The sequence below is a fragment of the Mustela nivalis genome, assembly GCF_964662115.1.
Source record: "Mustela nivalis genome assembly, chromosome: 3".
NCBI lineage: Eukaryota > Metazoa > Chordata > Mammalia > Carnivora > Mustelidae > Mustela > Mustela nivalis.
The window spans coordinates 84,892,121-84,904,181 of NC_139022.1; the positions used below are offsets into that span (position 1 = coordinate 84,892,121).

A 12,061-nucleotide genomic window follows, 5' to 3' on the forward strand; every position below is an offset into this window, starting at 1 on the left:
CATTATTGTAGTATAAGTTTTAGGGGAGAATCATCATCTAAATTTAACCAGAACCAGGGTTCTAACCAGAATGCTTAGAGATATAATTATAATTATAATTATAATTATAATTATAATTATAATTATAATTAGTTTCATTATTCTGTTAAAATTAGGAAATTTAAAATCTGACTGTATAAAAGGAATAATAAATCTTTATAACAGATGTATTAAGTTAATTCTTTTTTTAAGATTTTTTTTTATATATATTTGAGAGAGTGGAAGCAAGAGGGATGACAGAGGTAAAAGGAGAAGCGGCTTCGCCACTGAGAGGAGAGTCCAATGTGGGCCTCTGTCCCAGGACTCTGGGATCATGACCTGAGCCAAACGCAGCCGCTTAGCCGACTGAGCCACCTAGGCATCCCTAAAGTTAATTCTAAGTGGAAATCATGAGCTCCCAAATTGATAATATACGAAAAACAATGGCTGGAGAGTAAAGGAAGAGGAGACAAATTAATAGGTGTGGTAAACCACCACCACCACCCTTGGGGCAAATGAACTGTTAAACAGGCTGCTGCTTCCAGTATTATTTTGAACTTATTTATACAATTTAAATACAGTTTATCTCTTGGGATACTGATTTTAATAGGAAAAAATAGACAAATTGAATGCAGGTTTAGAATAATAACAACTCCTCAATTTTACTGAGCCCTTTTCAACTTTAAGAAATTTTTTTTTCCAATTCATCTCACATACATCATTCCTTTTGCTCCTCATAATCCTATGAATGTGAGCAAATTTTATTCTGGTTTTATGTACCAGGGGAAAAAAAAGATACCCAGAGAAGGATTTGCCTGAAGTCACAATGTTTGTAAGAGTTAGAACCCGCACCCTGCTGCTCTTAATACTGGTTTCCCTACTTCCAATCTGCATCCCCTTCAGCCCATGCCCTATGTCTCGCCTTATCTCTCATCACAGTAACTTAACTTTTCTGCTGTTATATGCCTCCTAGGACATGGCAATTTTAATAACGATGCAATATGTATTGTACCTATCTACTTAAAAATTTTTTAACATACCAAAATTGCATTAAAACATCAATATGCAATTATTTTCCCACCACTCAAAAAGTTTAATTATGTATTGAAGATTCTGGACCAGAAAATGTGTAAGGATAAGACAAAGAATATCAAAATAACTTGTAACAAATTTCTAGAACCTCTCACATATTAAAATTGTTAAGATAAAAATATGATTTACAATACATGTTTGCCATTATGGTATAGTTAAAAAAATAACACCCATACTAAAATTAATTCATCCTACTTATCAAAATTCCTATTATATGAATGAAAATATTCAAATGCTTATAAATAGGTATTCAAAGTTTCTTTTGAACATTCTTTGGTGTTCATAAAACTGCATATATTATTATAGATCTCTTTATCATACATTTTTTCAGACTATACATTCAGTTTAAATTGGAAATGAAAAAATATAAATTAGATATTGTTATAGAAAGTAGTTACAGGGTAGATATTTTGATTTCATGATGCAAAAGTACTTACGGACAAGATTTACTTACTAAATTTAAAATAACTACCTATTCTTTGATACTTCTTATAGATCCACATGTCCCAGAAATTAAAAAAAGAAGCTGTGTTTAAGGCAGAAAATTCAAATGTGAGTTGACATTATTTATGATTCTCTCAGCTGGTTGTTTCACAAAATATGGAGCTAAATGAAAAATGAGAACCCTCGCATTGCTTGGATCCCAGCTTGACAAGCAACTTGGAATGGCAGATGCATAACAAGAAATGGAATATTCTACTTCAGAGGAAGAAGACAAGTGATCGAATAACATGCACACAACTTAGTATAAGTTCTTTAACCTAATAAAGTAATTATTCATTTGCAAATATTACCAAAAGTAAAAAAATTTATTTTACAGAGTGGTTGGTTTTTGTAATACATCAATAATGTTATATACTTCCCTATTCTCAATGTTTGTCTCATTTCAGTGGTTGGTTTCTCCCAAATAATTTAGTTTACATTTAAAGTGGCAATACAGCTTTTACTTAATGGATTTAAGTTATAATTAGAAACCAGTTTTATATACAGAAAATCCATAAATATAGAACTTTTATTCCTATTTTATCCTAGGGCTATGCAAAAAATTGACTAAAAATTTTTCATTTGGGTCTTTGTAATAAACATGTAAATACATTATTTACAATGGAGATGCTTTCTGACAGAAAGTAAACACACAAGTAATTTTGGTCTTCATTAGAATCCATCATTATATGTTCATTTTTGAAGATGATGTGATACATCATGTTCACTCAAATTTTAAGATTCCTGTTATACACATAATTCAAGTAATTATTTTACTTGTACAATTAATGCTTCGTTCTGTATTTAAATTTCCTTTAAGAAAGATTCCTTGATCCAATAGCAGGGAGCTTTAGAATTTTTTTCGAATACAGCAAATGTTTCTGTACAATTATGTGCAATTTTCTTCCTTCTGGCAATATTATAAATACCGAGTAAATTAATCTTCATTGTTCATATCCCACAGGTAATTCTTGAGTTATCTCACATGATGTAAGTACCATCTTTGTAGTATTTCATGGACTCCATTTGTTTTGTCATAGCTAGAACATCATGAAATCCAGTACTTAGGCCAGACATATGTTGAAAATATGCCTCTTTTTCCACTTGAATTGTTAAATTGTTTACTCCAGCATCTTTAAGTATTCCTGTAACCTGTTATCAAAACCCATACATTTTAAAGCATTTAGATTAATACATTTAGTGCATATCTTATAACTGAGATTACATTTTTTTCATAGCCACAGATAGTAAAAGATAATCCTCAAAGTAATATTTATTATTTATTTGGTCAAATGTTAGCTATATTTCTTTAGACGGCCAAATTACTGACCTGACATTCAAACTTGAAAAGGGAAATAGCTTTTGTTTCTAATATGGTAGGTTTAGAATAGGAATATAGGGAACTGCTTTGATCCTTACTTCCAATCACAGCGTTAAATGCTGCCAACTTGACTGTAATTACTGTTAATCTAAATCTGTATTTATAATAATTTATTTCTGGATAATCGATTGGGAGCCAATGTGGATCATAAGTAAATTTTTTTACATTCACTTAAGCCTGTCATTTAAGCACTAAAACTTAATTTTATTTTAACCATTTTGGGCTGGAAAACAAATCTAGACATAAAAAGTAAGTTATATTATCCTTGAACAGCTAAAAGATTGGTGTTTTTGAACAGTTAATTGATTACTCAACTGTGTAATTTATAATGTGTCCCAGTTTTTGCATGAATTAACTCAAATGAGATTACTTTAATTACAGACAAAAGATTATCACCTGCTGTACTATTCTTTGTTCCAGCACATCTGATGTCACCTGTATATGAATTGTTCCTGCCACAACACTGGCTGAATGACGCCAAAAATGAGGGTCTCGGTATGATATTAATCCTTCAATTTTCTGTATCTGTCAAATAAAAGAAGAGATGATGTAAATGGACTTAAAAAGCTGATTTACTTAACAGAAAGCAAACTTTTTGGTCCAAGAAACTACTATTAAGCTGATTTTAGTAAAAAGATAATAAGGAGAGCAAAGAAGTAAGAAAAGAAAGGGATAACTTGTTTGAAGTAAAGGTGCCTAAAATATTTTGAAATGGGAATGATGTCAGGGAAGACAGGTCTGAACAGGAAATGAATGGGGGTTACAGGTGTCTTTACACTCAACAGTTGCATACCCATTTTCACCTCTTTTTTTTTTTTTTAAATATTTTATTTATTTTATTTGACAGACAGAGATCACAAGTAGGCAGAGAGGCAGGCAGAGAGAGAGAGAGGAGGAAGCAGGCTCCCTGCTAAGCAGAGAGCCCGATGCGGGACTCGATCCCAGGACCCTGAGATCATGACCTGAGCCGAAGGCAGAGGCTTAACCCACTGAGCCACCCAGGCGCCCCCATTTTCACCTCTTTAAGAGGTACTGTGCCTTTTCTAAACACTGGATATTTTGAGTGGACTACCTGGTTTCCTCACATTTATACACACATTCATATATTAATGGTTACATAAACATGTTTAAAAGATATCCTCTATGTTTAAAAATGAAGTGATTAAGTAACAGATATTGCATACATTGTAACACTACATGCATTAAAAATGTATGACGGTATTTATCAACATGACATAACTAAATGGGGAAAATTTTGCAAAGCAGTACAAAACAGTTTTGCCATTTTTATTTTCAAAATAGCTTTAAAAATTTTTTTAAAGATTTTCTTTATTATTTATTTGAGAGAGAGAAGCAGGCTCTGTCCTCTGAGCAGGGAAGAAAATGTGCTTTTCCATATTAAGATATTTTGAAGATGGGGTGCCTGGTTGGCTCAGTCGGCAGAACACGTGAGTTCAAGCTCCACACTAGTGGCAGAGAGTCCTTAAATAAAAACAAGGCAAAATAAAACAAAAATATTTTGAAGTTGGGGCACCTGGTGGCTCAGTGGGTTAAGCCTCTGCCTTTGGCTCAGGTCATGATTTCAGGGTCCCGGGATTGAGCCCCGCATAGGGCTCTCTGCTCGGTGGGGAGCCTGCTTCCTCCTCTCTCTCTGCCTGCCTCTCTGCCTACTTGTGATCTCTGTCTGTCAAATAAATTAAAAAAAAAAAAAAAAAATTTTTTTTTTTTGAAGTTTTCCAAAATGGGCCTAAAGTATTTTTTTTTTTTTTTAAAGATTTTATTTATTTATTTGACAGAGAGAGATCACAAGTAGGCAGAGAGGCAGGCAGAGAGAGAGAGGAGGAAGCAGGCTCCCTGCTGAGCAGAGAGCCCGATGTGGGACTCGATCCCAGGACCCTGAGATCATGACCTGAGCCGAAGGCAGTGGCTTAACCCACTGAGCCACCCAGGCGCCCAAGCCTAAAGTATTTTTGAAATAAATTTTTTTTTTTTTTTCGGGCGCCTGGGTGGCTCAGTGGGTTAAGCCGCTGCCTTCAGCTCAGGTCGTGATCTCAGGGTCCTGGGATCAAGTCCCACATTGGGCTCTCTGCTCAGCAGGGAGCCTGCTTCCCTTCGTCTCTCTCTGCCTGCCTCTCTACCTACTTGTGATCTCTCTCTGTCAAATAAATAAATAAATAAATATCTTAAAACAAACAAAACAAAGCAAAACTTTTTTTTTCCTTTTAGTAGGATGTAGGTGAGAAAACTTCACAAATTTATGAAAACAGTGGGTTAAGATGTTATTTCTTAAACATTCAAGATATTAACTTCTCATCAGCAGATCTTAATTTAACATGATATGGCAAGGGTGCCTGTGTGGCTCAGTTGGTTAAGCATCTGCCTTTGGCTCAGGTCATGATCCTGTGGTTCTAGGATTGAGTGCTATGTGGGCTCCTTGCTCAGCGGGAGCCTGCTTGTCCTTCTCCCTCTGCCTGCTGCTACCCCTGCTTCTATTCTCTCTTTCAAATAAATAAGTAAAAATATACCCCCCCCAAGGTTTTTATTATTTGACAGAGAGAGAAAGAAAGCAGGAGAGGGAGAGGGAGAAGTGGACTCCCTGTTAAGCAAGGAGACCAATGCAGGACCTGATCCCAGGACCATGAGACCACAACCTGAGCTGAAGGCAGACGCTCAACCAACTAAGCCACCCAGGCACCCTAAGTAAATAAAAATCTTTAAAAAAAAATTAGGGGCACCTGGGTGGCTCAGTGGGTTAAAGCCTCTGCCTTCGGCTCAGGTCATGATCCCAGAGTCCTGGGATCGAGCCCCGCATCGGGCTCTCTGCTCTGCAGGGAGCCTGCTTCCCCCTCTCTCTCTGCCTGCCTCTGCCTACTTGTGATCTGTCAAATAAATAAACAAAACCTTAAAAAAAAATTAAAAGAAGAAAAGAAAAAGAACATGCAAGTCTTTATTTTGGGGTTGTGAGTTTGAGGCCCATGTTGAGTGTAGAGATTACCTTAAAAAAAAAGAAAAAGTATCAAATTCTCTTTCTCAGGGTCATGAATTCAAGCCCCATGTTGGTTGTAAAGCTTACTTGGAAAAAAAAAAATGAGGGGCGCCTGCCTGGCTCAGTCAGTAGAACCTGTGATCTCAGGATTGTGGGTTTGAGCCCCACGATGGGCGCAGAGATCACTTAAAAACATTTTATTTATTTTAGAGAGTAAGAGAGTGAGAGAGCGCACACACTAGTGGGGGGAGGGGCAGAGGGAGAGGGGAGAGAGAATCTCAAGCAGATTCCCCAAGGAGTGCAGAGACTGATGCAGTGCTCAATCCCAGGACCCTGAGATCATGACCTGAGCCGAAGGCAGCGGTTTAACCCACTGAGCCACCCAGGCGCCCTAAAATGCCATTGCTACAAACTGAATTCCATAAATTCCTGGGTCTGTTTCTGGACAACCAATTTTTAAAAAATTGATTTATGTGTTTATTGCTGTGCAAGAATAAAACTGTTATTGGTGTTAGTTAATTCTGTAACTTTATACTCACAGAATGGGATCCTATTAGTTAATTCTGTAGTTTTTACATCTTTGTTGTTTTTATTCTCAAGCATTAACACTTCCAAATAAGTCTCTAAGTAATACTGGATTACCTATTCTCCCCCAAAACAAAAACAAACAAAAGAAAAGAATCCCAGGAAAGGCAACTGCACTGAGATTTAAATGCAAGAAATAGGACAACTTCATAATAGTTTCCCATCCAAGAAAAATCTCTCCATTTATTCACTCCCTATTTTCTTTTCTTTATTTCTTTTTTTAAAAAAGATTTTGTTTATTTATTTAACAGAGTGAGAGAGAGAGATCACAAGTAGGCAGAGAAGCAGGCAGAGAGGGGGAAGCAGGCTCCCCACTTAGCAGAGAGCCCAATGCGGGGCTCGATCCCAGGACCCTGGGATCATGACCTGAGCTGAAGGCAGAGGCTTAACCCACTGAGCCACCCAGGCACCCCTCTTTTCTCTTCTTTCAAAGATTTCATTTATTTATTTGACAGAGATCACAAGTAGGCAGAGAGGCAAGCAGAGAGAGAGGAGGAAGCAGGCTCCCTGCTTAGCAGAGAGTCGGATGCGGACCTCGATCCCAGGACCTCAGGATTAGAACCTGAGCCAAAGACAGAGGCTTAACCCACTGAGCGACCCAGGCACCCCTCACTCCCTATTTTATATGTATGTTAGTTATGTATGTATGTATGTATGCATATATGTATGTATTTACTTTTGAAAGAGAGAAAGAGAGTGTGTGTGTGCACACACAAATGGGGGGCGGAAGGGACTAAGAATATTAAGTAGCCTCCATGTGGAGCCTGATGCAGGGCTCAATCTCACGAGTCTGAGACGATGACCTGAGCCAAAATCAAGAGTCAGATGCTTAACCAACTAAACCTTTTTATGTCTTTTAAATAAAACTGTATTTTAATTCATATTTTGCACATTTCTAGTTGAGTCAACTTACTCAATTTCAAATGCTATTTTATTTATTATTATTACTACTTTTTCAAATGCTATTTTATTTTTTTTAAAGATTTTATTTATTTATTTGACAGAGAGAGATCACAGGTAGGAAGAGAGGCAGGTAGAGAGAGAGAGGAGGAAGCAGGCTCCCTGCTGAGCAGAGAGCCCGATGCGGGACTCGATCCCAGGACCCTGAGATCATGACCTGAGCCGAAGGCAGTGGCTTAACCCACTGAGCCACCCAGGTGCCCTCAAATGCTATTTTAAAAGGAAAAAATATAGTGAATAAATTACACACAGTACCTTTTCTAAAGCAAGATGTAGCTCTTTTTCATATTCTGGTGGCAGTCTCAAAAGTAGAACCTGACAGGCATCTTTAATCAGTGGAACAACACTGAGAAATATTAATATAGCAATAAAGAGAGAACACAGGGGATCAGCGATGAACCATCCAAACTGCTCTATAAGAACTGTGGATACAATTACACCAATACTGCCAAGTGTGTCTGCCAAAACATGTAGAAATACACCTACAAATAAAATATGAAAACATTAAAAATTAAAACACATCTCGATCTTTTATCCTTTTTATAAATATTACTGGGTACCTACTATGCACCTGATTTTGTTGGGGATAGTACTTAAAAAAAAAAAACTCAAAAAACACGGTCACTGCTCTCAAAGAATTCACGGCACAGTTGTAAAAAGAGAAAGATATAGGGAACTACAGCTCAGACTGGTGAATTTTATGATGGTGTGGTTTTCCTAGAAATCACATAGAAGCCAAGTTCTGACAATACCCAAATTAAATAGTCACAATAAATAATTCAACACAGTAAATAATACTTCCCCTATACATTTTATAGTAAAATAAAAATTTCCTGGTTCTTTTGTAGTGAAAGTTCATAATGACATAGTATTTCCCTTCCAAATAATTTTTATGCAAAAGTCACTATGAAAAGGACTCTATAATACAATTATCTGATTAAAATTGACATTTATGAAGAAATGTGAGCATTTTCTAAAGCAGATGGCTTCAGACATTTTTTTAAGCCACAGAGTGTTTCTCTAAAATAAAACTGTAACCAGAAACCCAATATTTACTAAAAATAAGACAGTGTCAATTCAGAACACAGTTGAAAAATAGGACAGTATTTGGCAAGGACTCACCCCTCATGTTAGCATTCATGCCTCTGCCTGCAGATCCGTGGCTGTGACCATGCCCATGGTCACTGTGTCCATGCATATGGTGGGAATGGCTGTGATCAGATAAATGACAGCTTCCCTGAGAAGCTCCATGGTTATGGTTATGGGCATGGCTAAAGGCACAGATACCAATGAGGTTTACTATCAGCCCTCCAACTGAGACTGGCTAGTAAAAGGAGAAAAGAAAGCCTTTAAATTTGTAATTTAAAAAATATATTTGTTATTTAAAAGCTACTGTACATCTAAATATGTTTTTCTATTTACAGTTTTCCAAAGTATTTTTGGTAAAATTTAAGTTCAATAAGGATATCCAAAAAAATTATTTTTTAATCTTTTTTTAAAAAATTAACATATATTATTAGCCCCAGGGGTACAGGTCTGTCAATACCAGGTTTACACACTTCACAGCACTCACCATAGCACATACCTTCCCCCAATGTCCATAACCCCACCACCCTCTCCTTACCCTACTCCCTGAGGCAACCCTCAGTTTGTTTTGTGAGATTAAGAGTCTCTAATGGTTTGTCTCCCTCAAGGATATCCAAAATTTTTAAAAAGGAGATTTTAGAATATTTTAGAAGAAACATTTTAACTTTCAAATAGCAAAGTTTTGACAAGTAGAGGAATTTGGACTTGTTTTAATCAATAAAGAACATGTATCTGGTTCATGATTTATGAATAAGTTATGCTAGAGTTTTGTTTCATTTAAATAGATCTTGAAAGTACTGCTTACTAGAGCAAGTATGCACTCTAGCTAAAATCTTGTTTATATTACCAGATGAATTTCAGTCTGTAAGGCAATGATTATAATTTACTAACTAGTAGATTCCAAATATATATAATCTTATTGTGTTTCTTAAAACATAGTAAAATTTCCCAAAGTAAAAAAAAGGTATAATGGAAAAACAAACATGTAATAGTAATCTTTCACTTTTTTTTTTTTTTAAAAGAAGTGAATGGAATTATCTTGATTTAATAATGCCATATAACACCCTAAAGGATAAACTAAGTTACCCTTTACTATCCTCTTATAAAATGATTTTGGATGTTCAGGGTGTTACTTAATTTACCATATATTATAATTTCTCCTTTAGAGAAATCCACTTGATTTATAAAAAGAATATATAAAAATAATGGGGACAGATAATTCAAATTAATTTCCAAAGATTATAAGGCAAGAGATTCACTTTAGTAAACATGAATGGAAATTATACACTTCTTAATGAGGCTCAGACCATTTATCTGTCTGATTTTAAAATTTTAGTTAGCTTTATGAACTTGAAAATGGTTCCTAAATTTTGAATAAAATCAAATATTATATACAGAGACTCCATCATCTCAAATATTTCTCCTCTAATGATAAATGTTTCATTTGTATAGATTTCATCAGAAAAAAATAATGTAGAAAGTGTAAGCATGTAACCCCCCAAAATCAGTCAATGAGAGAATGGTGTACTTTATATGCACACACTAAAATACATACATAAACACCTTTTAAAACCAGCAATAATATCACATTATAATGCTGCTTTGGAATTTTTTTAACTTAGTACAGTTTATAAGTATTTCTCATGCCAGTGTATATAAATATGCCTCATTCCTTTTTTTTTTTAAAATAAAGATTTTATTTATTTGTTTGACAGACAGAGATCACAAGTAGGCAGAGAGGCAGGCAGAGAGAGAAGGAAGCAGGCTCCCTGCTGAGCAGAGAGCCCGATGCAGGGCTCAATCCCAGGACCCTGGAATCATAACCCGAGCCGAAGGCAGAGGCTTAACCCACTGAGCCACCCAGGCGCCCCTGCCTCATTCTTTTTATTGGCTATACAGTATCCTATGAATGACAGCTTTATTTCTTTATTTAACTAGTCTTTTCCTTGGTGGACATTTTTTTTGTCACCATTATGAGCAAAGGCACAAGGAATCATGCACCTTTACACATCTGTGCAAATATGTTTTGCAAAAATTTCTATAACAAACATTAAAGGTAAAAGATATAAGCATTTAAAATTCAAAATATATTTCTAAACTGTAATTAAAGCATCTTATTAATATATGCTTCCAGCAACCAGATTCATAACTGCTTATAGTCATCCAACAATTAATTGCTAATTTCCTACTGCAAGCCAGGTGCTAGTTTAAGTGTTAATGAGAGAAAATTCAGGTCCTAAAGATACTTCACTTATATCTTTAGTTGTGGAAGAAAGACAAAGGGTTATAAGTCAATGTTGCTTTAAAAAAAAAAAAAGATATAACAGGAATACTGAGAAAGGGAAATATACAAAAAAGTCTTTGAAGAGGGATATATTTTTTAAAGATTTTATTGATTTGACAGAGACACAGCGAGAGAGGGAACACAAGCAGGGGGAGTGGAAGAGGGAAAAGCAGGATTCCTGTGGAGCAGGGAGCCTGTTGCAGGGCTCGATCCTAGGACTCTGGGATCATGACCTGAGCCAAAGGTAGACGCTTAATGACTGAGCCATCCAGGCGCCCTGAAAAGAGGGATTAATGGAAAATATCTCACTGGAAGAGACATATCAACAAAGTCCTGACAAAGGCTGGAAGGCAGATGTGAGGGAAGGGCATGCCAACTACAAGAAATAGCATATGCAAAGGTTTGAAGGTCCAGGGAGAACATTATAAACTACTACAATCAACAAAGTAAAGCCTTTAATAGTATTTTCCTGATTCTATCTCTAATATTTTGCAAATTTCCTCAGGTATCTATAAAGCACCTCTTTTTAAAAATGAATTTACTTTTATTTATTTTTAGATTTTTAATTTCCTTTTGACAGAGAGAGATATAGCCAGAGAAAACACAAACAAGTAGAATGGCAGAGGGAGAAGGAGGCTTCCTGCAAAGGAGGGAGCCCCACGCAGGGCTCAATCCCTGACCCAACCCAAAGGCAGATGCTCAACAACTGAGCCAGCCAGGTACCCCTATAAAGCACATCTTCATAGAAAAAAATTTAATAAGAAATCTTAGGTTTTAGATTGTCCTATAATATTCTAACTAAAATACCAGCAAAAAGGATTAATTTCTAAGAGTCAGCGGCATAAATACAAAGACAAGATAAGAAATTATGTTAACTTAGAGGTGCCTGGGTGGCTCAGTGGGTTAAGCCTCTGCCTTCAGCTCGGATCATGATCTCAGGGTCCTGGGATCCAGCCCCATGTCGGGCTCTTTGTTCAGAGGGGAGCCTCCTTCCCCTCTCTCTGCCTGCCTTTCTGCCTACTTGTGATCTCTCTCTCTGTCAAATAAATAAATAAAATCTTGGGCGCCTGGGTGGCTCAGTGGGTTAAAGTCTCTGCCTTCGGCTCAGGTCATGATTCCAGGGTCCTGGGATTGAGCCCCACATCGGGCTCTCTGCCTGCTTCTCTGCCTACCTGTGATCTGTCAA

At 36.3% G+C, this 12,061-nt stretch overlaps 1 protein-coding gene across 2 annotated transcripts in view; it reads right to left on the reverse strand.

The window, feature by feature from the left end:
- Positions 1-1,090: 1,090 nt before the first annotated feature.
- The window catches only part of SLC30A5 (solute carrier family 30 member 5), a 35,937-nt gene continuing 24,966 nt past the window's right edge, over positions 1,091-12,061 (reverse strand). For both annotated transcript variants that reach the window (XM_082722932.1, XM_082722933.1), the window contains 4 exons: positions 8,628-8,829; positions 7,761-7,987; positions 3,371-3,499; positions 1,091-2,745 (listed from right to left, as the gene is read on the reverse strand). In XM_082722932.1, the coding sequence (XP_082579058.1) occupies positions 2,575-2,745; positions 3,371-3,499; positions 7,761-7,987; positions 8,628-8,829 (729 nt within the window). In that variant the 3' untranslated portion in view covers positions 1,091-2,574. The remainder of the gene's footprint in view (positions 2,746-3,370; positions 3,500-7,760; positions 7,988-8,627; positions 8,830-12,061) is intronic.